This window comes from Pipistrellus kuhlii, unplaced genomic scaffold (genome assembly GCF_014108245.1).
Source record: "Pipistrellus kuhlii isolate mPipKuh1 unplaced genomic scaffold, mPipKuh1.p scaffold_m20_p_1, whole genome shotgun sequence".
Taxonomy (NCBI): Eukaryota; Metazoa; Chordata; class Mammalia; order Chiroptera; family Vespertilionidae; genus Pipistrellus; species Pipistrellus kuhlii.
In genome coordinates this window covers 128841165-128864165 of record NW_023425404.1, presented here as the reverse complement: position 1 = coordinate 128864165, position 23001 = coordinate 128841165, and the positions used below count along the sequence as shown (strand labels likewise).

At 40.8% G+C, this 23001-nt stretch overlaps 1 protein-coding gene and 2 pseudogenes across 6 annotated transcripts in view; 1 reads left to right on the top strand and 2 right to left on the bottom strand.

Annotated features, from left to right (window-relative positions):
* ELOVL6 (ELOVL fatty acid elongase 6) overlaps positions 1-23001 on the bottom strand; it is a 134168-nt gene that overhangs the window by 11557 nt on the left and 99610 nt on the right. For all 6 annotated transcript variants that reach the window (XM_036408963.2, XM_036408973.2, XM_045589020.1 and 3 more), the window contains exon 4: positions 851-1002. In XM_036408963.2, the coding sequence (XP_036264856.1) occupies positions 851-1002 (152 nt within the window). The remainder of the gene's footprint in view (positions 1-850; positions 1003-23001) is intronic.
* On the bottom strand, positions 12172-13339 carry LOC118708008 (annotated as a pseudogene).
* LOC118702730 lies at positions 13496-15671 on the top strand (annotated as a pseudogene).

Here is a 23001-nt window from a genome sequence, read left to right as displayed (position 1 = left end):
ACACACAATTCTTAATTCCAGATAAAAAAATTAGGAGACCCAAAGGACAGCTGGGTGCTCCTTAAGGTAGGCACTGGCTTGTGAGACAGTGGCCGGGGCCGGTCAGGGATGAACTCAGAGCTTCTCGCCTGGGATCCCTTCACTGGGCAATAATGGTGCTATCTTGGGGAACTGTGCCCGTGTCACATCATTGCCACGTACTCTTTCACTGTCTCCGCTAACCTGTGAAACACTTATATTGAAGCCCATTAATGAGTTGAAGGAAAAAAACAACTTAGAAATGCACAAATATAGCCAGTTATTATTATTTTTAAAATTAGTTTCTAAAAGGGGAACTATATTCCTCTTCTCTAAGGCCTGTCTCTTTGGTTATTAAAATCAAACAATATCAGAAACCAATCCTTAGCACTTGTTAATGAGGACATGAGGCTACCCAAATGAAAACCTTAATTTCCTAGTCTGAATCCTGACTCCAGAAATGGAAGTACGCTTTGGCATGGGGCTTGGAAACAGTCGTGTTGCTTAGTTGTCCTCGTGTCTTCATATTCGCTAAGCTGCTGATGAGCCAGAGGAAAGGGGCTGTATGTATTTTATACCCTCCCTGGACGTGTATATACAGGAGTGCTTGCATATACATGCTAAATCTGCATGTTCTATGTCAAGTATTTTGCTCTTCATACAATTATTTAAAAGGAGGGAGGGAGAAAAAGGTAGTGAAAGTGAGCCATTAATTGCAACTTTCCCATAACCAACCAAACAGAACCTTTAAACTGTTTGTCTTTAGATAGATGTTGTGGGTAGGTAGCATAAGGGTATCAAGGAGGAGAACATGGAAGGAGAAGACACTCACCCAGTTCAGGTGCTTTGCTTAGCACAAATGCATAAGCCCAGAATTTGCTGACAGGTCCATTGTAAAAACTCTGGTCACACACTGACTGCTTCAGGCCTTTGGTCATCAAAATGTACACCATATAAGCACCAGTTCGAAGAGCACCGAATATACTTCATAAGTGAAAAGAGAAAAGAAACGACATTTAGGAAAGTAATTTCACTTCTGACATTAACCATACTTGGAAGGCTGTTTGCCATTGGTCAAATAGGCATACATGTACCGTCATAATTTGCGTTTACCCAGAAGCGTCTTCTGATGTTCTGTGAATAAGAGTAATAAAAACTCAGGGCTTTATTCTGAAGAGCATACATAAAACCACTTATTCTTTGTGAGTGTCCAAAAAGAGGCCATGGAAAAGGGGGATGGGTCCAGGGGAGCATCTTATGAAGAGCTCTGGTGACATCTATAGTTTCGCTTAAGAATCTTAGGGATGAGACAGGGTTGGCTGAGAAGTCTTGGAATTGCCTCAGTTCTGTCTATGGCCCCTGGCTCTCTTCCTGGAATATCTCTTTTTTATTTCTTTCAGCCAACTCTTCCTCCGCATTTCGATGGCCCAGGCCTCTTTGGCCTCCTACAGCAGCTTCTAAACCACTGTCCTTGGTTCTGTCTTCTCACTGTCCCATCCATCTTTCTCCCAGAAGCCAGAAGAAGAAGTCTCCTTCAAGTCTTAGCTCTACTGCCATTTCCTCCAGGAAGCCCTCCAGGCTCCCCTTTCTGAGCTCCCCATACCCATGTACTACCACTGCTCAGACACTGTTCTTCAATACACGGTCACGTGTTTGCCTTCACACAGACATGAGTGCTCAAAGACTGTTGAAAAAAAAAAGAAAGTTTGTTGGGAAATAAACGAACCTAAGACATTTTTACCAAGGAACTGCTAAAGAGACAAAGGAGCTGAGATGTGTTGAGCTCAGTGATGTAACCTGACGTGTGAAAGGACTCGGCAACTGGAACCAGTGGCCGCCATTATGAATGAACCCTGTAGGCAAAGGTCTCAGTCTGCAAACCACACACACGACTAAAGGGAAGAAAGCTGGCTGCCCATCTGGGGGGATGTGCCTGCCCACCCTGTCTCTGGCAGTGACCCTTTCTAAATTCTGGAGGTCAGTTAGGAGGAAAACTAGTGACTAACTGTTGAAATGAGTAGCAGCATCTCCAAACTGGAAAATAGCTTTTGTTTTTCTTTAGAGGCACGATCTGATGATGAAACATCTTAGAGTTGCTAGAGTCATTCCACGAGACTACCCTGTCCGTAAACATGCGTTCACCACTAGAAATAAAGATCAACTCTGCATAGAACCAAGGCAATGGAGTGGATTCCCCAGGAACCACCTCTTAAGTGGGGAATTTGGTAAGCAGCTTTTCTAATGACGTACAGTCTACATTAAATGGAGTTACTCTTTCCAACACTTAAACGGATTCTGCATGGAATCACTGGTGTCACCTTTTATTTGTAGATCCCATTTAATCCTTCCAGTGGCTTCCCACGGCACTCAGAATGAAACCCTTATAGGTTCTAGGTCATGGTAAGGAGTTGCCCCTCCCCACAGACCTTACCTCTGGGATTCTTTTCCTGATCGCGGTGAGCCAAACATTCCTGCACTTTCAGACGCAATCAGTTTTCTATCTCGGGATTTTGTATACATACAGTTCCTCTTCTGGGAGAGCTTTTCTCCCATGTTTACCGTGCTGCTGTCTCTTTCTCACTTCCTTTTTCTCAAAGAAATGCTTCCTAACAGAATGACCCGAGTTTTTTCAGTCAATTTACTGTCCTAATTATGAGTGGGGAGTTGAATTTCATTGGCCAAGTCAGGTAAGTAATGGAGATGTTTGTGTCTTATCTGAATTCATTATATGTTTCATCTTTACCTTACCAGATAATAGCTAATTTTTAATATGAAGTCACCCGATTAAGGTCATTACCATATTGGACACTTGGAAGGTAATATGAAAATATGAATGTGGCATCTCCACTGAGCAAATGGAACTGACACGGTTGGTTGATTCCTATGCAAGAGCCAAGTCTTCTCCTCCTCCGTATTAAAGGAATCCCGATTTAGTTCAGGTTGTCCCAAGGAAGCTGACCTCATCCTCTATTTGGGAGAAAATATTAATTGCCTAGACAAGTTTTAGTAATCCAATTTCCCTTACCAATCATTTGTAAGGTATGCATTGACCCAATTCTAGCCAATGTGATGTGGGGAGAGAGCTGCTTAGGCCTTTTGGGAAAGCTTTCCTTACCCTTTACCATGTGTTACCTGGAAGTGCAGCCGCTATCTTGCAACCACGAGGGAGCTACCTTGAGAACGAAGCTAACTCAGGGCGGATGGCAAAGTAGTTCTTCCAGGTGTGACTCTGCTGATCAATTAACCATTCAGTGACCCTCTCTCAAGGCTTCTTGTTTTTGAGATAAAGCTTCCTTATTGTGGAAGCCATTTGGAGTTTTGCTTTCTCCTACTTGCAGCCCAAAGCAGCCCAGTAGACACAATGCACATGACTGGATGTTCGGTAGACTTTTAAACACTAGCTAACTTTTTGTGGCTACAAAATGCACCTAGTCATAGATCCTTCTGGTGAAGAAGCACTGACTACCTCAATTGTCTGCTTTTCACAGGCTGGAAGGAGATATGTCAACGACTTTTGTACATACCAAAAGCAAAGAAACACACAAACAACACACTGTGAACGTGTATCAATCTCTGCTCATTAGCCCCAGATTTTGGGGAACCACCAGCACATTTTACAGAGCGTGTCTCTCCCCACGGACTGCAGCCCAGCATCCCCAGTAAGCAGAGCCCTTCTTCTGCTCTATTTTTCTGCTACCCTGTGTGCTTCACTCATGATTAAAGTGACCAGAAATCCCGATTCTTAATAATTTGTCCCATGTCCCTTGGTGTTTTAAAAAATCACTGTAGCCGAAACCGGTTTGGCTCAGTGGATAGAGCATCGGCCTGCGGACTGAAGGGTCCCAGGTTCGATTCCGGTCAAGGGCATGTACCTTGGTTGAGGGCACATCCCTGGTGGGGGGTGTGCAAGAGGCAGCTGGTCGACAATTCTCTCTCATCGATGTTTCTAACTCTCTATCCCTCTCTCTTCCTCTCTGTAAAAAAACAAATAAAAATATATTTAAAAATAAATAAATAAAAAACCACTGTAGTTTAACCACACCCAATTTCTTAAGTACCAGCATAGTTTAACTTATTCTTTCAGTCATTAAAGTTTCATTGGCACTGTCCTAGATGCTGGAGTGACAAGAATCAACAGGCAAATTCTGCTGCTGAAGGTAGTGGTGGCCCTGGGAGATGTCAGACGAAGTGACATTTGAGTTATGGACAAATAGTTCTTCAAGCGTGAGGGTTAGAGTGTGAGAAGGTCCTTTCGGAGGATTTTAGACTTGAACGTTTAGGCACCTGGTGACCCCGCAGTGTTGCTGACAATAAGAATATAGCACATCTCATTGTCCGGGATCTGGCCACAAGCCTCACTCCCTCGTCTCTGAACAATAAGGCCGACTCAGAACAGAGGACAGGGCATTCCTCGGGGACACTGTCGGTGCCAGCCATCGGGCTTGTGTGTCTGTGGGCAAAGCCGCTTTGTTGGGGTGTGACAATGCTGCCACAGGGAGCCATCGGGGCGCTGCGTGGCCAAAGAGATGAGTGTTAGTTGTGGGAAGCCAGTGGCTCTGCCCCTGGCACATCTCAGCCACTAGACGCTGCAGAAACGTGTGGCTTTTTGTTAAGACTGCGCTCAGGGCCCTTAGGCTGTGATACTTGACCAAAATATACTTTAAGAGAAGTGACGTTTTTTTCTCCCTGAGTTGCATCCTCTTGTGAGATTCTGTGATGCAAGAGGCAAATAAGCAGTGTATGTTCTGCTACCCCCAGTCCTAGAGTCTCACGTCAGATACTCATGGCTAATGAGGCTTGACACTCCCCCTGGCCACGCCTGGACATAGCATCAAAGATTTCAACCACTCCAGGCCACTACCAATAGATTAGTTTCCAATTCCAATCACAGTGTCTCACGTACTAGTCTCAAGACTGGGCACATTACTTAATCTCTCTTTGTCTTTCTTCATCTGAAATGATAACCATATCTAACTTGCAAATTACTTCTATAAATTTTATAACAATATAGGTAGGGTGGAAAAAAGACAATATAGGCAGGTATTTAATTAGCATAGAGTCTCTGATATGCAAGTGCTGAATATTAGTTTGCATTAATTATTATTTAATTTCTATTTATTGTTATTGTTGCTGTTTTACTTGACTTATCTTTCATTGTTCAAAATCACATTCCTCATCTCCACGTGTCAGAAAGGAGAGGTGAAAGCTAATTAAAAGCCTAGGAAACTGATACACAGAGAATTTGATTTGAATTGATGATTATTCATGTTATTAGGTATTAAAATTAAAATACAGGTATTTAGAAATGAAAATAAGCCTTCTGAAGGATTTTTTTATTTGAAGTATCTCAGCCACCCTCCGAGCCCACCACTCTGCTCACTCAATAACCAAAGGAGCAATTAATTATTTTCAGGACTGGACAATGAAATGTTTTATTATAGTAATCTTATGTACTAAAAGCCTAATATACAAATCAACTGAACGGGAGAATGACCAGTAGGCAGAGCCAGAGTGCAGGTGATGCCAGGCCAGCCAAGGTGGGTGCCAATGGACAGAGGGAGGGGATGGTAACCTACTGCAGTGGAGGGAGGATGGGGGATATGCTGGCCACTCGCTGGCCAGCTGTCTCCTACAAAGGGAGGCCACTGGCAGCGGTGGTGGGGTGATGGGGGGGGGGAGGTGGGCCAGAGCTGCCCTCTGGTGGTCAGTGCGCTCTCACAGGGATGTCTGCAGGGAGTGGGCCTAAGTTGTCAGTCAGATATCGCCTGAGGGCTCCCAAATTGCAAGAGGGACCCCATCCCCTTGAGTGCCCGAATTTTTGTGCACTGGGCCTCTAGTCTATACAATAAAAGCCTAAGCAACTGTTAAGGTGGAATGACCACAACGACCAGTTGCTATAATGTGCACTGACTACCAGGAGGCAGATCCTCAATACAGGAGCTGCCCCCTCATGGTCAGTGAGTTCCCACAGGGGGAGCGCCACCAGAAGCTGAGCTCACGGCTGGCAAGCACAGAGCCAGTGGTGGGAGCCTCTCCCGTCTCTGCGGCAGTGCTAAGGAGCAGTGAGCAGTAAGGAGTGAGGGCTCCCGGGCTGTGAGAGGGTGCAGGGTGGGCTGAGGAACACTCCCTCAGTGCACAAATTTCATGCACCGGGCCTCTAGTATCCTATAATCAGAAAAAGAATTAAAAAGGGTGTGAGATTTTTTTTTTTCAGTTGTCAAAACATGGCAACAGCTGGTCCAATAGTAGCAACTCCTTATAAACATAGGAGAGGTCATACTAGGAGAGATCACTGATTTTCCTGATAACAAAACACACTGCCATTTGTCTTAGACTGACATTTTCCAGAGCAGGAAGAATAGTAATGCTCCCAGAACAGGTTAAACAAATGAACAGCAACTAAAAAACTCACTGGGATGCCTCTAGACTGGGGCGGTGAGGCAGGATTACAGAGTTTGCGATACTGAGCAATGGCACCTCCATGTCAGGATCACGTCTCTGTAAACAGAGTGTGACCCAACGTCTGAAACTTTCCCATGCCTGATGACAGGTATCCTCAACAGGTAATGCCTACTTTAGTCTGGTCTAGCATTTAGCCTTTGCTAAAAACACATCTTTTAATAATAATGCTGATTCCTCCCCCCCCCCCTTATATCAGCAGTTAAATGGGGCCATACATTGTAGTCTCTTGATAATTTACTCTCTCTGTGCCTCCACTAATAATTCAGAGAGCACAGTTTCACTCTTCACTGAATGATCATTTCTAGGTCTGAATCACTATATTGACTGGAATCTTTAAGTGGATATGTCCACTTGAAATTTTAAAAGTCCCCCAAACACCTTGTGGTTCAAGACACATGAGGCTAAAATGGCATATTATATATATCAAAATTTAAAATATATACATCCTTTAACCTTTAACTACTGGGGATATGCCCGAAACCAAGGTACATACCCTTGACTGGAATTGAACCTGGGACCCTTCAACCTGCAGGCCGACGCTCTATCCACTGAGCCAAACCAGTTAGGGCAATTTGTGTAACATTTTAAAAAGGTAATGTATATATGTACTGATAGTTATAAAATATTTGTGGAGGAAAAACGTTTAAACTGTTAACAATTATACTATTAGAATTTTGTTTTACAATACTCATGTATTGTTCTCCCCCACCCCGCCCCGAAGCCATTGGAAACCTAATTTTAAATGATAATTTCTAATATTTATAATTGGGTAATCCTTAGAATTTTCTTTTTAATAATAAAAGAATAACATATCAAAGGCCTGAGTGCTATGTAGATAGTAAATAACTCTTTTGCTTCTAAGAGATGAGAAATGTTAGATGAATGAAGCTTTAGTCTGCAGGGGGATCAGAGAGCCAACAACTATGAAAAGAACAGAAATAAAAACAGATATATGGAAAGACAGCGACGGACTGAGTAAGAAAGCTGAACCTAAATTAGAAGGAGCAAAGGAGGGTAGTTAAGACCTCTTTGGAGAAATATCACTTAAGCCCTGAGGTATGGAGTAGCTTCCACCATATTTCTTGCGAAGGAATCGGTTACGTACTAGCACATATGCAGGCAGGTCTCAGAGGCATGGCTGGTTCCATTCCAAACCACCACAATGAAGGGAGTTTCACAATAAAGTGAGTTGTAATCACTGTGCTGGTGGAGGGTCTCGCCCTCAATTGGTAAAAAAACCGCAACATCTGTGAAGCTCAGTGAAGCGAACCACAGTAAAATGAGGTTCCCTGTAATGAGATTCATGAACTTCTAATCAATGCTACATGTTGCAGTGTGGAGGCTTCGTGGAAGAAGCTGTGAGGAAGTCTGGCAGCTCAGAGAAGCGATCTTACGTAGCGATGATGTGGTTCTCCCACAGATACACGGAAGGTGGAAACACAGCGGCTGCTCTCTCCGCTGACCACAAATCCCCTCAGTAAGTCAGAAAGCCAATCTGAAACAGATGTTCTTATTGAATGTTTGGCAAATGGGGTTGCTTTAATTCCCTTTCTGATGCATCTGTCTATTCCCTTAACTTGTAAAGCTAGGCATAAGAAAATAAAAAATAGCCTTAAGCGTCTGAATGTTGCTTACATCTGACTGCTAGTGCAGTCCTTGCATCTGGAAGGTGCAATGTGGATATAACTCACTAGTTTCAGGCATCGGACAAGGCTGAGAAATGCGGGGTCAAATGTGACAAACTCACCTGATAAAAACCAGCCTGGCGGAGCAGGGAATAAGGAGATTAAAAACAAATAATGATGATGATGATGATGATGATAATAATAATAATAATAATAATGACAATTGGTGCAATTTCTCAAAAGAAGTGTGACACCTAGCTAAATAGCACTTAGCACATCTTAGTTTTAATTTGAAATTTGATTAAGATTGCAAGATTGATTTTCCTTTAGTTCAGCTACTATATTATGTTTTAGTCGGAGACATATTGGCACGACTAGTAGCTTCAGCCGCAGCAGGGCCAAGCGTGGAGGGCAGCCACTGCTTACCTCACCCTGACTCTTAGGCCACAAATGCCAGCTTCAATTCTGGCTGACAAGTACTTGACTCTGTGCAGGTATTGTGCTAGATGCTGGCATGATATTCCAGTAGAGGAATGTTACTAAACTCTAACATGATAAAATCTTAGTCTCATAATAATTCATGGGGCACCATTATCCTGGCTGGGCAGACAAAGACACAGGCTGAGGGAGAGGGCAGGAGACTGGTTCCGGGTCACAGTTACTAAGAATCTTCTGACTCCAGCTCCAGTGCTTTGCCTTTCATGCAGCACTGACCCTGAACTCCCCACCAGTCTTTGATTTAGGATGGTCGTTCTCAACCTGATGGGATATTACAGTCACGTAGGACGCATCTCACAGCAATGAGCTGAGGACCTCAGACATGGAAGAAACCTATGGGTTCTAGCTATGGATCAGGAAGAACTTGGAGACATCACCCTCCACAATGCTTTCCTGCTGCCCTATTTCCCACCCCCTCCAACTCCATGAACCTTTGGATGAAGTTGCTTAGGTAACTGGTGAAGAACACTAACTGCCTATGCATCACTGCTGTCCTTCAGGAGAATCCTTGTCCCTGAATTTCCAACCTCAGAGTTCTGCTAAATTTTACAAAAGTCATGTCTTCTGGGAGGTGTGCTTTCTCCCTGGGCCCTCTTTATTCAACCAGGGGTGGGATGCCACCTCATGCATTCAGGGGAAGTGGAGACTTGCCCATGACTAAGGCAAATTGGCTCTCATCTGCCATGGAAAGAACAGCGTGCTGGTTTCTGGCTTCTAACAACGAGAACAAAGAGATCAAGTACTATCACAGCATCTCCAATGGAGTGCAGCAGGAAAATCAAAACAGGACGCTGCAGGAACTGAAAAGGACCTAAAAATAAATGTGGGCAGTAGTGAAGATTAACATGAAGGCCACAAAACTCACTGGGATCATCAAAGTGATTAGTCATCCCTTGTTTCTAAAGAAAATGCTGTTCCTCTGGGGAAGCTCTTAATCTCTTTTGGAATATTACCAGATTGTTAGGACGGCGACAATTCCAGTGCCAAGACTGAGAGCACAGCCCCATTAACTCCACCGCACAGTCTTAACTAGGTTTCACAGTCTCGTGAGGGAACTCCCCGCCACCCCAGAACCGAGGAATGATTTATGACAATTTCATTGGGAAGACTATGTGAATCATAACCATGATGTATAACATTATATGTCTGATTAGTCTTTCCCCTCCTCCAACCAACCAACTAACCAACCTGTCAACCAACCAACCAACGACCCAGCCAACCAAGAGGGAGGGAGAGAGAAAGAAAGGAAGAAAGGGGGAAATGACATTATGACCGTCCATTTTCCACATCCTTAGAACTAGGACTAGGAATGCCATTTAGGATTCCAGGCCTAAACTTCTGTGAGCTCATGTTATACCTCTAAGAAAGGAAGGAAACCTAAACCATAAACAGCCACTCATTATCTGCCCAATTCCTTCCTTAGAACTTACCTAAAAATCCATTAGATTAATTTTTACAACATTATTTTTCTGAAAATTTCATAGTTGTGAATTATTATTAATATAATCAGAAGGCATACCAGATAAAGTAAATCTGAACATATCATTTCACAGATAGTAAGTATATATGTCTACTAGGTGATAGCCCTGGTGTCATATCTCACTCCTATAGAAAAGAATTTACTTTTTAAAGAAACCAATCAAATATCACCACTCAAAGGAGATAGTAGAAAAAGCAAAGATATTCCTTACTACATCACATCTTTTGTTAATATTTTAAAAGAGATTTATACAGACCTCCAGGAAAGTTTCTAGGGGATTTTCCAAAGGATTACAGAGCCTGAGATAGCCGGTAATCTCTTTGGCAGGTGAACTTGATTATGTGGTAGGGGAGTTAGCCGCCCCTTCTCTAAAGTCCTTTGGCATCTGAAGGATAGTGGTTCTCAAACGAGATCAATTCACCACCACCATCATGAAATTAGTGGGATGGGTAGAGGCAGATAGATAATGACTAAAGCCTTGCAATGACAGTTATCGACTTGCTAGAGAGTGCCTTTTGGCAGCTGACCAGCTATCATCTCAGAATATTGAGTCTGTAGGCTAAACAGTGGCAGGTGTAAAAATTCTCTGTACTGTTATTCCTAGAAATCATTGGAAATTTATCTTCCAGGTGAATATTAAGCTCTTTTTTTGTGAAGTGTTTATAGATGGTGCCCAGATGGTCCCCCTTCAAATGTGTCACACTGGCAGCAGATGGCAGTGACTGGGTTGCAGTCATCTGCTCCTCCAAAAGAAACCAACACATGCAGTCCCTGAACTTGTGGCCAATTTGAATTCTCCTATTTTAAAATCACTCAGGATGCTGGCTTGGCTACTCTGACAATTGTTAGTACCCAAATGGTCTGAGACCCTCCATTTCAAGAATTTCCTTTTGCTCAAAGAAAGCCTGAGAATATTCATTCTCCAGCACCTTGATGCCCAAACCAAATTTTCCCATAATTCTGCATGATGAAGCAATAAGAACTCATTGCCCCAATTTAGTCACAAAATGATTCTTAAAAAAAGATAGCATAGATAAGAACATTTTTATACATTTGTGCATACCAGGCCTAATTTGGGAAAAAAAAAAATCACTCTTTTCTTTAATTCTACCATAGATCTTGGCTTGCTTCCTGTCTGTTTCCAATTTTTCCATGAATTCAGATATTTGAATAGAGAATTCAAACAGGACAACTTTGATATTGACTAGCAGCAAACAATAGAGATGACTGCCTTTAATTACTATACCTATAAAAAAATTTCTCTATGTAAAAGCCTAATAGGCAAATTGTCCCCTTGGAGTTTGACAGGGAGACTAGGAGTTTGATCACTCACTGTGACATGTGCTGATCACCAGGGGGCGGCATGGAGTGAAGGAAGGCCTTGGCCAGCAGCCAGAAGGCCCTGATCACCAGCCAGGCCTGGGGACCCTACCTGTTCACGAATTTCGTTCACCAGGCCTCTAGTTTTCTATATAAAAATTTTTTTAAATAGATTTTATTGATTTTTTCACAGAGAGAAAGAGAGAGGGATAGAGAGTTAGATACATCGATAAGAGAGAATCATCGATCAGCTGCCTCTTGCACACCCTCCACTGGGGATGTGCCCGCAACCAAGGTACATGCCCTTGACTGAAATAGAACCCGGGACCCTCCAGTCTGCAGGCCGATGCTCTATCCACTGAGCCAAACTGGTTTTGGCTATATATAAAATTTCATATACCTTGACCCAAGCACAAGACAAGTACATCTCTCAGTAATATATTATACATGTAAGCCTTAATAAAACATTAATATTTTTTAAAATATATAATACCTATTGAAATACTATAAGTGAAAGCATTCCTAATATCTAAGGCATCTTCTAGAATAGGGGTGTCGAACTCAATCAGAGAAGGGGCCAAAATCTAAAATCCAGCCTAAATCGTGGGTTGAATGGTTTACTGAACAGTCATAAACTGTCATTGTGATGGAAACGCAGCGGAGTGCAGTGATGACAGCGCGGTGCGGGCCACATTGCAAGGCCTGGTGGGACGGATTTGGCCCGCGGGCCTTGTGTTTGACACATGTGTTCTAGAAGTTTAAGGTATTATTAGAAAGGCAGCCTGGTGCAAGGCAAGGAAAATCTGGCTGCTAGCTTCCTAATCTCATCTCCTCTTATCAAGTGCTTTAGGGCACATCTCTTAACTTCTCACTTGTTTTATAAAATAGAGATAGCATTGTCTGATATTCTGCCTGCATCATAGGTTGTCATGAGGATCACATAAGCTGATGAATGTTAAAATTATTCACTCAACAGCATTATTGTTGATACCAGGACAACCTCTTTCATCAAAAAATCTTTTACTGACTACATCACTTTCATTTATCATCTCTCTAATTTATTTCAAAGCAAACACACTCATAATAGTATCTGGGTTCTGTGAATTTTAAGAGCTAAATACATGCTTAAGCTCTCCTACCTGTTCTGCTTTTTCTCTTCTCTCCTCCCACCCCCAAGAAGTCAATACATGGTTTTTATTACATTGTTAAAATATAAACAGAGCTGAGGAATCATCCAGCACCTTGCTCTTTCTATAGCCGGGTAACTTGGATCTCATTCACCAGCCTGCTGAACTGTTCCTTTTTCAGAAACATAGATACCATCCAAAATTTTTCTGATATCCTTGTTTTTCACTGTTGTGGCTTTTGATGAATCAAAGCAGCTGTCTTTGATACAAGTTTCCCTTTAAGAATGAACTCATCTTTCTGTGCTTGAGATACTACCAAACAACAGAACAAGAAAAACCTAATCTCATCTGAACCCTGTGGATGTATTTTTTGCCCAAGAAATTTCTGATTTCAACAAGAGAACCATTTTCCTGAATAACGACATCGAGGGGGAAGTGAGCATGCACAGACCTCATCTTATAACAGAAGTCCAGTGGAACACCCTGGATGCTGCCCTGTGCATGACCGCAGACAGTGAGAACAGTAGCCGGTTTCTTTCTATTTCCAATCCATTATCAATTAGGAGCCTCTTTTTCTTTCCAAGGAGACTGAGTTCTATGTTGATGTAATGGAAGTCCCTCTGTAGGGTGCCTCTGGGGCCCCTCCAATAACTGTGGCCCTTCAGAGTGATGTCCACGTTTTCTGCACTGTGGACAGTCCAATTGCTGAGAATCGTCTTTATCTTCGCAGTAGATGTAGCTAAGAGTGCTGTTCTGCTTATGTTTTGTGCTTTTCTTTCTTTCTTTCTTTTTTCCTCACAAAATTTTTTTAAAGGTTAATCTGTTAAATTTCAATATTCTGGTTACTTTCAAATAAAGACATCTGTGCATACATTTGTCTCTTAGTAAGAAATAGTATCAGGCTACTAGCAGATTAACAATTGAAAACCATAACGGTGAGTGTGACCTGGATGGTGCATTTCTGGAGGCTGAAGAGGGCGGGAGGGGGGGGGGGGTTCTGTGATGCAGGAGGGGAGTGATTCATGAAGGCATCAGGAGGAGCTATAAAGTAGGAAGAACAGGACTAGTGGTGCAGACCTGTGATCTCATTGTTGAACCATCAGCTTTGAAATTCAACAACAATGAAGAAGACTCAAGGAACAGTCCAAAGAATTCTTCTAGAATCCCACAAGTACTTGCTATAATTACCAAGCAAACAAATGAGAACCAAACTTTCACAGGCATTTAATCACTGGCTAAACTTTCTAAAAGACAAGCTTCAGATTATCATTGAAGTGAGGGAAATGTAGCATAATGAGGTCACTCACTGATGATACTGAAGACAACTTAAAACTCCCACGTGGCACATAGCATCATGGGATTTCCACTGTCATCAGTTCTGCTAATTGATCACCCAGACACAGTAAAGCTTTTTACCCACCCTTGTCCAACAGGGACAAGACTAGATATTTATTGGAAGGTTAGCTACACTTGTCCCTCTAAAGAAGAATATAAAGCTATGGTGCAGCAAAATACAGGTGGACTATTTAGGTTGGCAGTAAGTCCCATGCAGTTGTTCTTTGATTACAAAGAAGATTTAAGGCACTACTGGATAAACTTAGGCTCTTTTTCCAAATTAGAGATGATTATGCTAATCTATACTCAAAAGAATTTAAAGAAGACAAAAGCTTTTGTGAAAATCTAACAGAGAGAAAGTTCTCATTCCCTGCTATTTATGCTATTTGGTTGAAGCCTGTAAGCACCCATGTGCAGAATATCTCGAGCTAGGAAATTGAAAACATAGATATAAAAAAATACTATGGGAAACAAGAAGAGGGAGGATAGCAAGACGGCATTCATCGTAGCAATATCTTTACCGATACAACTCCCAGGGCAATGGAAACTAAGGAGAAAATAAACCAATTTTCTGGGACTAGAGCAAATAAAAAGCTTCTGCACAGCAAAAGAAACCATCAACAAAACAGCAAGAAAGCCCACTGCATGAGAGAACATATTTGCCAATGTTATATTCGATATAAGGGTTTAATCACCAAAATTTATAGGAAACTCATACAACTTAACAAAAGGAAGATAAGCAATCCAGTCAAAAAGTGGGCAAAGGACCTAAATAGACATTTTTTGAAAGAGGACATACGGAAGGCCAAGAGACATGAAAATATGCTTAAAGTCACTAATCATCTGAGAAATGAAAATCAAAACATCTATGAGGGACCAACTCACACCTGTCAGAATGGCTACCATCAACAAATCATCAAACGACAATGCTGGTGAGAATGTGGGGTAAAAGGAACCCTCATACACTGCTAGTTGGAATTCAGACTGATACAGCCACTGTGAAAAACAGTATGGAGTTTTCTCAAAAAATTAAAAATGGAACTCCCATTTGACCTAGTAATTTTACTCCTAGGAATATACCCCAAGAAAACAGAAACACCAATCAGAAAGGACATATGCACCCCTATGTACATAGCAGCACAATTTGATAGCTAAGATTTGGAAACAGCCTAAATGCCCATCAGTAGATGAGTGAATTAAAAAACTGTGGTACTTCTACACAATGGAATACTACATTGCTGTAAAAAATGAGTTCTTACCATTTGCAACAGCATGGATGGAACTGGAGAACATTATGCTACGTGAAATAAGCCAGTTGGAGAAAGATAAAAATCACATGATCTCATTCATTTGTGGAATATAATGAACAACAAACTGATGAACAAAAATAGATCCAGAGACACAGAAGCATAGAACAGGACCATCAAGCTTCAGAGGGAAGGCAGGGGGAAGGTAGGGGAGGATAGATCAACCAAAGGACTTATATGCATGCATATAAGCATAATGAATGGACACAGACACTAGGGGAGTGAGAGAATGTGCTGGGAGGTGGGGGTGGCCAAACATTACAATGGGGGAAAAAGGAAACATATGTAATACTACGTGTAATATTTTAAACAATAAGGAATTTTTTAAAAATACTGTGTACATTATCTTGAGCATGTAAGTTCTTTTGAATACACGTGGGATACTCTTAAAGAGCTTGAATGCAAAGCCTATAAATAAATCGATGCACTTGATGGGAACCCTGAGCTAGTAGCTCTAATAAAGCACTTAAGTAAAATATGCAAAGATGAGAGTGAGTAACATAAGCCCTTCTTGATTAGGCCTGATAGCTTATTTTAGTTTATTGTGGTTTAGCCTATTATTAAAAAAATTTGTCTTTAACAACTGAGTGGACAGGGGTGATGTGGTTTTCATTTAGAACCACTCTAATCATTGTACAAAATTGAAGGAATCAAAAGAAATTACATTTAAATAAGTCTAATTTGAATGTCACAGAGTATTATGGCCAACTCTGCCATGAATGTTTGATTAATTCTGTCAATAAAAAATTCAACCTCAAAAAAAGAAAAAAAGAAAAAAGAAACATCAACCACAAAAATACAGAAAGCATTAATGCCCATTTAGCCACTGCTTCTTCATCTCTTCAAGTTCATAGGAATATCTCCATCTCTTATGTGACCACAACACATAAGCTACCAAGCTCATGGGAGCTGAGAGTTGGTATACTTTGCACTTGCACTGGCCTAGTATTCTATCAGGCCTAGGAGTATAGTATATTATTCTTTCCACAGAGGAATATATGTGTTTTTTTTAAAAATATTTTTATTGATTTTTCACAGAGAGGAAGGGAGAGGGGATAGATAGAAACATCGATGAGAGAGAATCATTGACCAGCTGCTTCCTGCACACCCCCTACTAGGGATGTGCCCGCAACCAAGGTACACGCCCTTGACCAGAATCGAACCTGGAACCCTTCAGTCCATAGACCGATGCTCTATCCACTGAGCCAAACTGATTTCGGCGAATATATGTATTTTTAACCCTTAAGGCAGACAAAGCTTAATGTGTGTATATATACACTGAGTGGCCAGATTATTATGATCTCTGAACACATAATAATCTGGCCACTCAGTATATATATTTTAGAGGCCGAGTGCATGAATTCGTGCATGGGTCCGGCCAGCCTGGCCAAGAGGAGGGGACATGGGCAGTTGGCCAGCCTGCATGCTGGTTGAACTCCTGGTCAAGGAGACAATTTGCATATTAGCTTTTTATTATGTAGGATTATATAGGATATACACTGAGGGGCCAGATTATTATTTATTCAGAGATCATAATAATCTTCCCCCCCCTGCCCCCCTCCCACTCTCTCTATATATAAAGTTTATATATATGATAAGCTGTATCAAATTTTCTTTGGGACATAAGGCTGGAAGTGGGTTAAGCATGTGAATTACCCTGGGCCCTTGAGCACTTTATGAATAATAGGAACTCAATAGGTATTTGTGAACGACAATAGTTATGAATTTGACTAGGATTGGACAATAAAAACAAAATGTTAACAAACAATCTGAAAACTGTGCTATTGAACTTTCCAAATGCAAAGCCGAACTCTCCCGGCCTCTAACTTTCCTCAGGGGAGAAGGTCTTCTTACTTCATCATCAAATATGAATGTGTGCTGAGTATCCCTCCACCTCTGCCCCTCACTTCCCAGCCATCCAAACGAGGATGAGGCTTTGAGTTTTAAGGCTTTTCTCCCTTCTGGAGGAAAACTCGACTTCCATCTAATGATTGAGAGAAGAATTGAAAAGATACAGCCTAGAATATAGGTGGGAGGTAGTTGGTTTGTGTTTGGCCTTTCTAAGCTCACGTTTTGGCCTTCTCCCTTGATCTTGCTCCTTTCCCTTCCCTTACTCATATCCCTTCAAAATTCTGGGTTTCTAAATACAGATTCTTCTGCTTCTCCATCTCTTCAAAAAATGCCCATATTTCTCAATTGAACGTTAGAAGACAAATGTGATTGGAGGAGAGAATGGCTGAAACTCCCTTACTCTTCCTAGAGTGTTAGGTAAATTTTCCATGGATAGATTTGTAGATAATCCAGGTTTTTAAAGAGTTCTGAACAGGAGAGGACCAGAAGTTTTTAATTAATCATTCATTCATCCAATTATTTCCTGAGCATTATATATGTGCCAAGCATTATTTTGGCTGAAGGAGAGGCCTAAAACTTCAGGACCTGGAGAAGTTTAGAGACAATGTGGATGTGGCATTAGTTACTGGGTCTGCACCAGGAAAAATAAACTCAACAGATAGGTCTCACATTTCTTGCCCACAAAGCCAAACCGGTTTCGGCTTGCATCTTAAGTTTTAAAGCAGGAAAAGAGGTAGTATGTTTGAAAATGTGTACTATACCAGATGATAGGGAGTGGGAACGGAGGTTGTTATTTTAGATATAGCATATCAATAATACGGTGACATCTAAGCAAAGACATGAAGAAAGTGATGGAGTGAGAGGATGTCTTACATCCCTTGACCCTGGACTTCACTGGATCCCTAGGTCAAGTTGTGCCCTATTCCTTTGACTCCTGCAACTGGAATTGCAAGTGAGCCACTAAGTCCCTTATGTCATCAAAAGGATTATGGTCATGGGTTCTCTCTCCGGTGGGCTGGAGTAAAAACCAAAGAAATGGGCCTAAGGCCAAATATCACATTGTTCCATCTTTATTACTTGGAGAGCAAATTTACTTAAAATAAGAGAGTACTGGAAGAGTCTTAGGTATCTCCCAGTCATAGCTACAGGTCAAATGGTCAGACTGTTGCTTAGGCTTTTATATACTAGTATGTAGAAAACTTTTAAAATATTGGAATAAAAAAGAAATCAAATTGTTCAAATATAGGTGGCATGTACCTTTGATAAAAGTGCTAAAATTAGTTCCTGAAATAAAGCAAAGTTTCCAACACTAAAGAGATAATAGAATGCAAGCCAACTTGATCAAAACTATAACAGCCATAGTAGTTTTGCATGGAATTATTGCATCACAAAGATGGTAACATAAAACAAGCCAAACAGAAAACTCATCAGTATCACACAGTCATAGCCAGCAGCAACACCAGAAAGAGATAAAGAAATTGTCTGATAATGACTCAACATTTAACATCATACACCAAATCCATTTATAAGTAAAGATGAAGAATTAGTGATGAGTATGAGAGGACAGTATAAATGTCTGACTAGAATGCAATGAAGCATGAGAAGATGAGGATGAAATCAGAACACATCTCTGTAACTTATTGTGACTATTTATAACTACCTACACACACACAAAAAGATAAGTATGCAAATTGACCATACATATGCAACACCACCAGCCAATCAGAAGCAAGTATGCAAATTAACAAAAAACAAAGATGCCAGGTTAATTTGCATAAGGGGGCTTGAAGGGAAGGCTGAAGACTAAAGAGGCTTGGCTTCTTTGCTGCAGCCACAGCCAAGAAGCTTCAAGGCGTGGCTTCTCTGCTGTGGCTGGAGCGAAGACCTGGGTCTCAGATGCCAGAGGAAAACCGGTGCGGGCAGCCAGGGAAGGAAAGCCTATTGCACAAATCTTTGTGCAATGAACCTCTAGTATATGTATGATAAGCTATATCAAATTTTCAATATATAATTATCTAGACAACTAGCCACAAACCCTTTAAGTAGCTCCATAGAAATCTCAAATTAAGGACCCCCTACAGATATTGTTACATATCAGAGCTAGTAAACATTTGAACATTGTGACAATAATCTGGTATCCAACATAAGCAAAATCAGAGAGCATAGCTACCCTTTGGAAAATTCTGATTTTTATCAGATTGCTTACATCTGTGCTTATTCTTTTTTTTTTTTTTTTTTTAAATTCTCTGAGACTTTATCCATCCAGACAGCTGATTTATTTCAAAAGGAGAAAGTAAGCCACCCACCAAAATGACTATATTGGGAAAACTGACAATAGCAAGTGAGACTGAAGAGCAATTAGAACTTTCACTTGCTGTACCAATTGTACCAATTGCTGGTAGGAGCATCAATTGGTACAAACCCTTTGGAAAGCTATTTGGCTCACTGAGCAAATTCTCTCTTAAGTGTATCCCCAAAAGAAATGCCAATATAATGTGCACAAAAAAAAGACAGGTATAAAAATGTTCACCTCAGCATTATTTGTATCCCCAAAATAGAAACAACCCAAATGTCTACTTACAATAGTGAAATAAAAAGTATAAATGAAGTACTGTACAGTAATGACAAAAATGAGTGATGGCTATATGCAAAAACATGGATGGTTCTCACAAATATAATGCTGGATGAAAGAAACCATACACACCACCATATATTGTATGATTCTGCTCATATGAAGTTCAGGCAAAATTAATTTGATGAGAAAAGTCAGAGTAGTGGTTACTTCAGGGGAGATAGGAAATAAACAAAGCCTCAGAGAGAAGCTGTTGAGGTGTTGGTAATGTTCTATAATCTTGATCTTCATGGGGACCACATGACTGAGTTCACTTCATTTAAAAAATCATTCACCTTTACTTTTAGGATTTGCAAATTTTTCTGTACATGATATACTACAAATAAAAAGATGATCACAAAATTCTATGCCTACTAGGTGCTGAGTGATTTTTAGATGCAAAGAAAAACACAAGGAACTTATTGTCATGGAGCCAATTATTCCAGTGGAAGGAGGGGAAAATACATAAAAAAATTAGCTTAAAATTTTCAGATTGTGTTCAGTGCCAGATAATAAAACTGGATGAGATGACAATGACTAGAGATTTGGGACAAGAAGATCTGCTGAGATCAGAAAAGGCTTCTGAGAGGAGGTGAGACATGAGCTGATGAGAAAGAGCCGGTCCCGGCAAGCCCTGGAGAAGAACCTAGACAACAACACAGCAGGAATGAGCTGGGCATGTGTGAGGTCCAAGTTGAAGGAGGTTGGTAGTGACAGGGGCTGAAATGAAATGCAGTTCATCAGTGGGCATGAACTGCATCTTGTAGGGCCTTTTAAGAGTTTACATGCTATAGTGATAATATTACTAATTAATAATACATCATAAAATAGATTTTATTTTTGCTACAGTGGCACAATGTGATTTATGTTTTTAATGAAAATTTAGACTGTGGAGAATGGTCTGTAATATAAGACACAGTATAACAATTAATAATATTAATAGTTAAGAAGTGTATAATTATTATAATATTACATAATGATAAGAATTTACCATTATATTGTATAAAAAATATACCAAGGATAATATTTAGAAGGGTATTATATCTCCCATAGCCAAATGAGATGATGGTGTCTCGAATATGGTTAACAATGGATATGAACAGAAAAAAAGTAGGTAAATTTGGTATGTATTTGGGCAGCACAGTTGCTTAGACAGCCTGGCAGAGTTCTATATAGCAATATTAGCGATGAGATGCCTATCAAACATTCAAGTGAAGATGAAGTAGCGTTCAGATAAAGGGACATTTAGAGTTTAGGGAAGAGATCAGGACTGGAAACTTTAATTTGGGAGTTAACTTATATTTAAACATGGCTTAATGAGATGAGATCTTTTAGAAAAATAATGTAAATAGAAGAGAGAAGGAACCACACAACTGAGTCCTAAGACACTTCAACTTTTATAGGTCGGACATGAGGAGGTGGAACAGGGCATTGCTGAGAAACTGTGAGATGTCATAGGTCCATAAAAGCTAAAGAGGATGCTGATAGTGGGTTATCGAGAACCTTCCACAAAGGACCCCCAGAGCCAACCTAAGTAGATGAGGGTTAAGTCAAAGATTACTCCTTGTATTGAGCCTTTGCATAGGAGGTACATAGGCCATCCTGTCTGGGAGTTTGATGAGCTTTATGAAAAAACATGTACGGAAGGGGCGGGGGAGTAGAAGAGGCCAGGGGAATGTCAATGGGGGGAAAAAGGAGACATATGAATTACTATGTAATACTTTAAATAATAAAATAACATCAAAACAAAACAAAAAAACACAATTTAATAAAAGCTTATATACTTTGGAAAATTTAGGAAATAGAATAAATCTGTCATGATCCTATCAACATGATACAACCATTATAATTTTACTAGAGGCCCAGTGCACAAAATTCGTGCACAGGGCAGGTGTGTAGCTCAGTTTAGCCTGAACCCTCTCCAATCTGGGACCCCTTGAGGGATGTTTGACTGTCTGGTGGAATCGGGCAGTTTTTTTCCCTCACAATCCAGGACTGCTGGCTCCCAAATGCTCACCTGCCTGATTGCCCCTAACCACTTCTGCCTGCCAGCATGATCACCCACTAACCACTCCCCTGATAGCCTGATTGATGCCTAACTGCTCCCCTGCTGACCCAATTGCCCCTAACTGCCCTCCCCTGCAGGCCTGGTAGCCCCCAATGCCATCCCTGCCTGATCCCTGTAAAGCAGCAATAGGACATCCTTCAAGGGGTCCCAGATTGGAGAGGGTGCAGGCTGGACTGAGGAAACGCCCCCATGCATGAATTTTGGGCACTGGGCCACAGTCCACATATAATATTCATAAAGGATATACTAATATATCCCAACATCTAAAACATACTCAAGAATCAAATAATAATTTCAAAAGAGGTGACCCAACTGATATAATACTGTCATATTGGAGTGCCACATTAGTGAGGGACGGAAATCCCCACATTGCTGGGCACTATTTTGGGAAACAGTCTGTTGTTTAGGTGCCTCAGAAGTCCTAAGGGTGATTTTGGTGACTACTGGGTTGTCACTCTAACAATCACTGTTGGTAAATTATAAGCATGCCATCCAGTGTTTATTAAGTAGGAGTGCTACTGGTGGAACAGAGAAATATGTCAGAAAACAAGAACTTTCAAATGATGGAACAAAAGTTAGACACAATCCAAAGTTACTATTAGATATTTATTTATGTGTTGTGTTTAAAATTATTCCTGTGAGAAAATTGACTTTGAATTATGAAAGTACTGAAATATTTTGAAATATTCAAGGACTTCCATATAATAGTATTTTCTTCACAAGTGTGTTGTGAAAATGCTATAACATCTAAACTGGCTATTAGAATTGGAAATTAGAGCAAAATCTCTAACTTCTCTATTTTCAATAGAAGGGAACTGTTTACTTTAAATTAAGAGTAACTTAAAAACTTTTTGGAAGATAAGCCCAGTTAAAATCCTCAACTCTTTTATTACCATAGCAGCCTAAGAGTATGCAGATAATGCCTGGTTTTCTCTTTCCTTTATTTTGTGGTGTGTGTGTTTGTTTTTTTTAAACCACGTTATTCTCTTATTTGCCAACTCTTAGTCAAAGAAAATGGACCACTTCTAAAAAACTGCTCCGTGAAATATATGAGAAATATTTTTTTAAAAATAAAATTCAGTCACTCTTTTTGCACCTTGGCTCACATTTCTTTCCTATTACAAGACCAGGGTTATCTGAACAGCCTGAAATTTGGCAGTCCTAAGGGTAATTATTCTCACTTTGGACTTGAGCCGGTGGAGGAAACAATAAAAGACTACTGGAAGGTTTGCAAGCTCAGCTGCCTCTGACACTCTTCCTCATTCTGCAGAAATAGCTGTTAGTGTGCACCTGTCACTG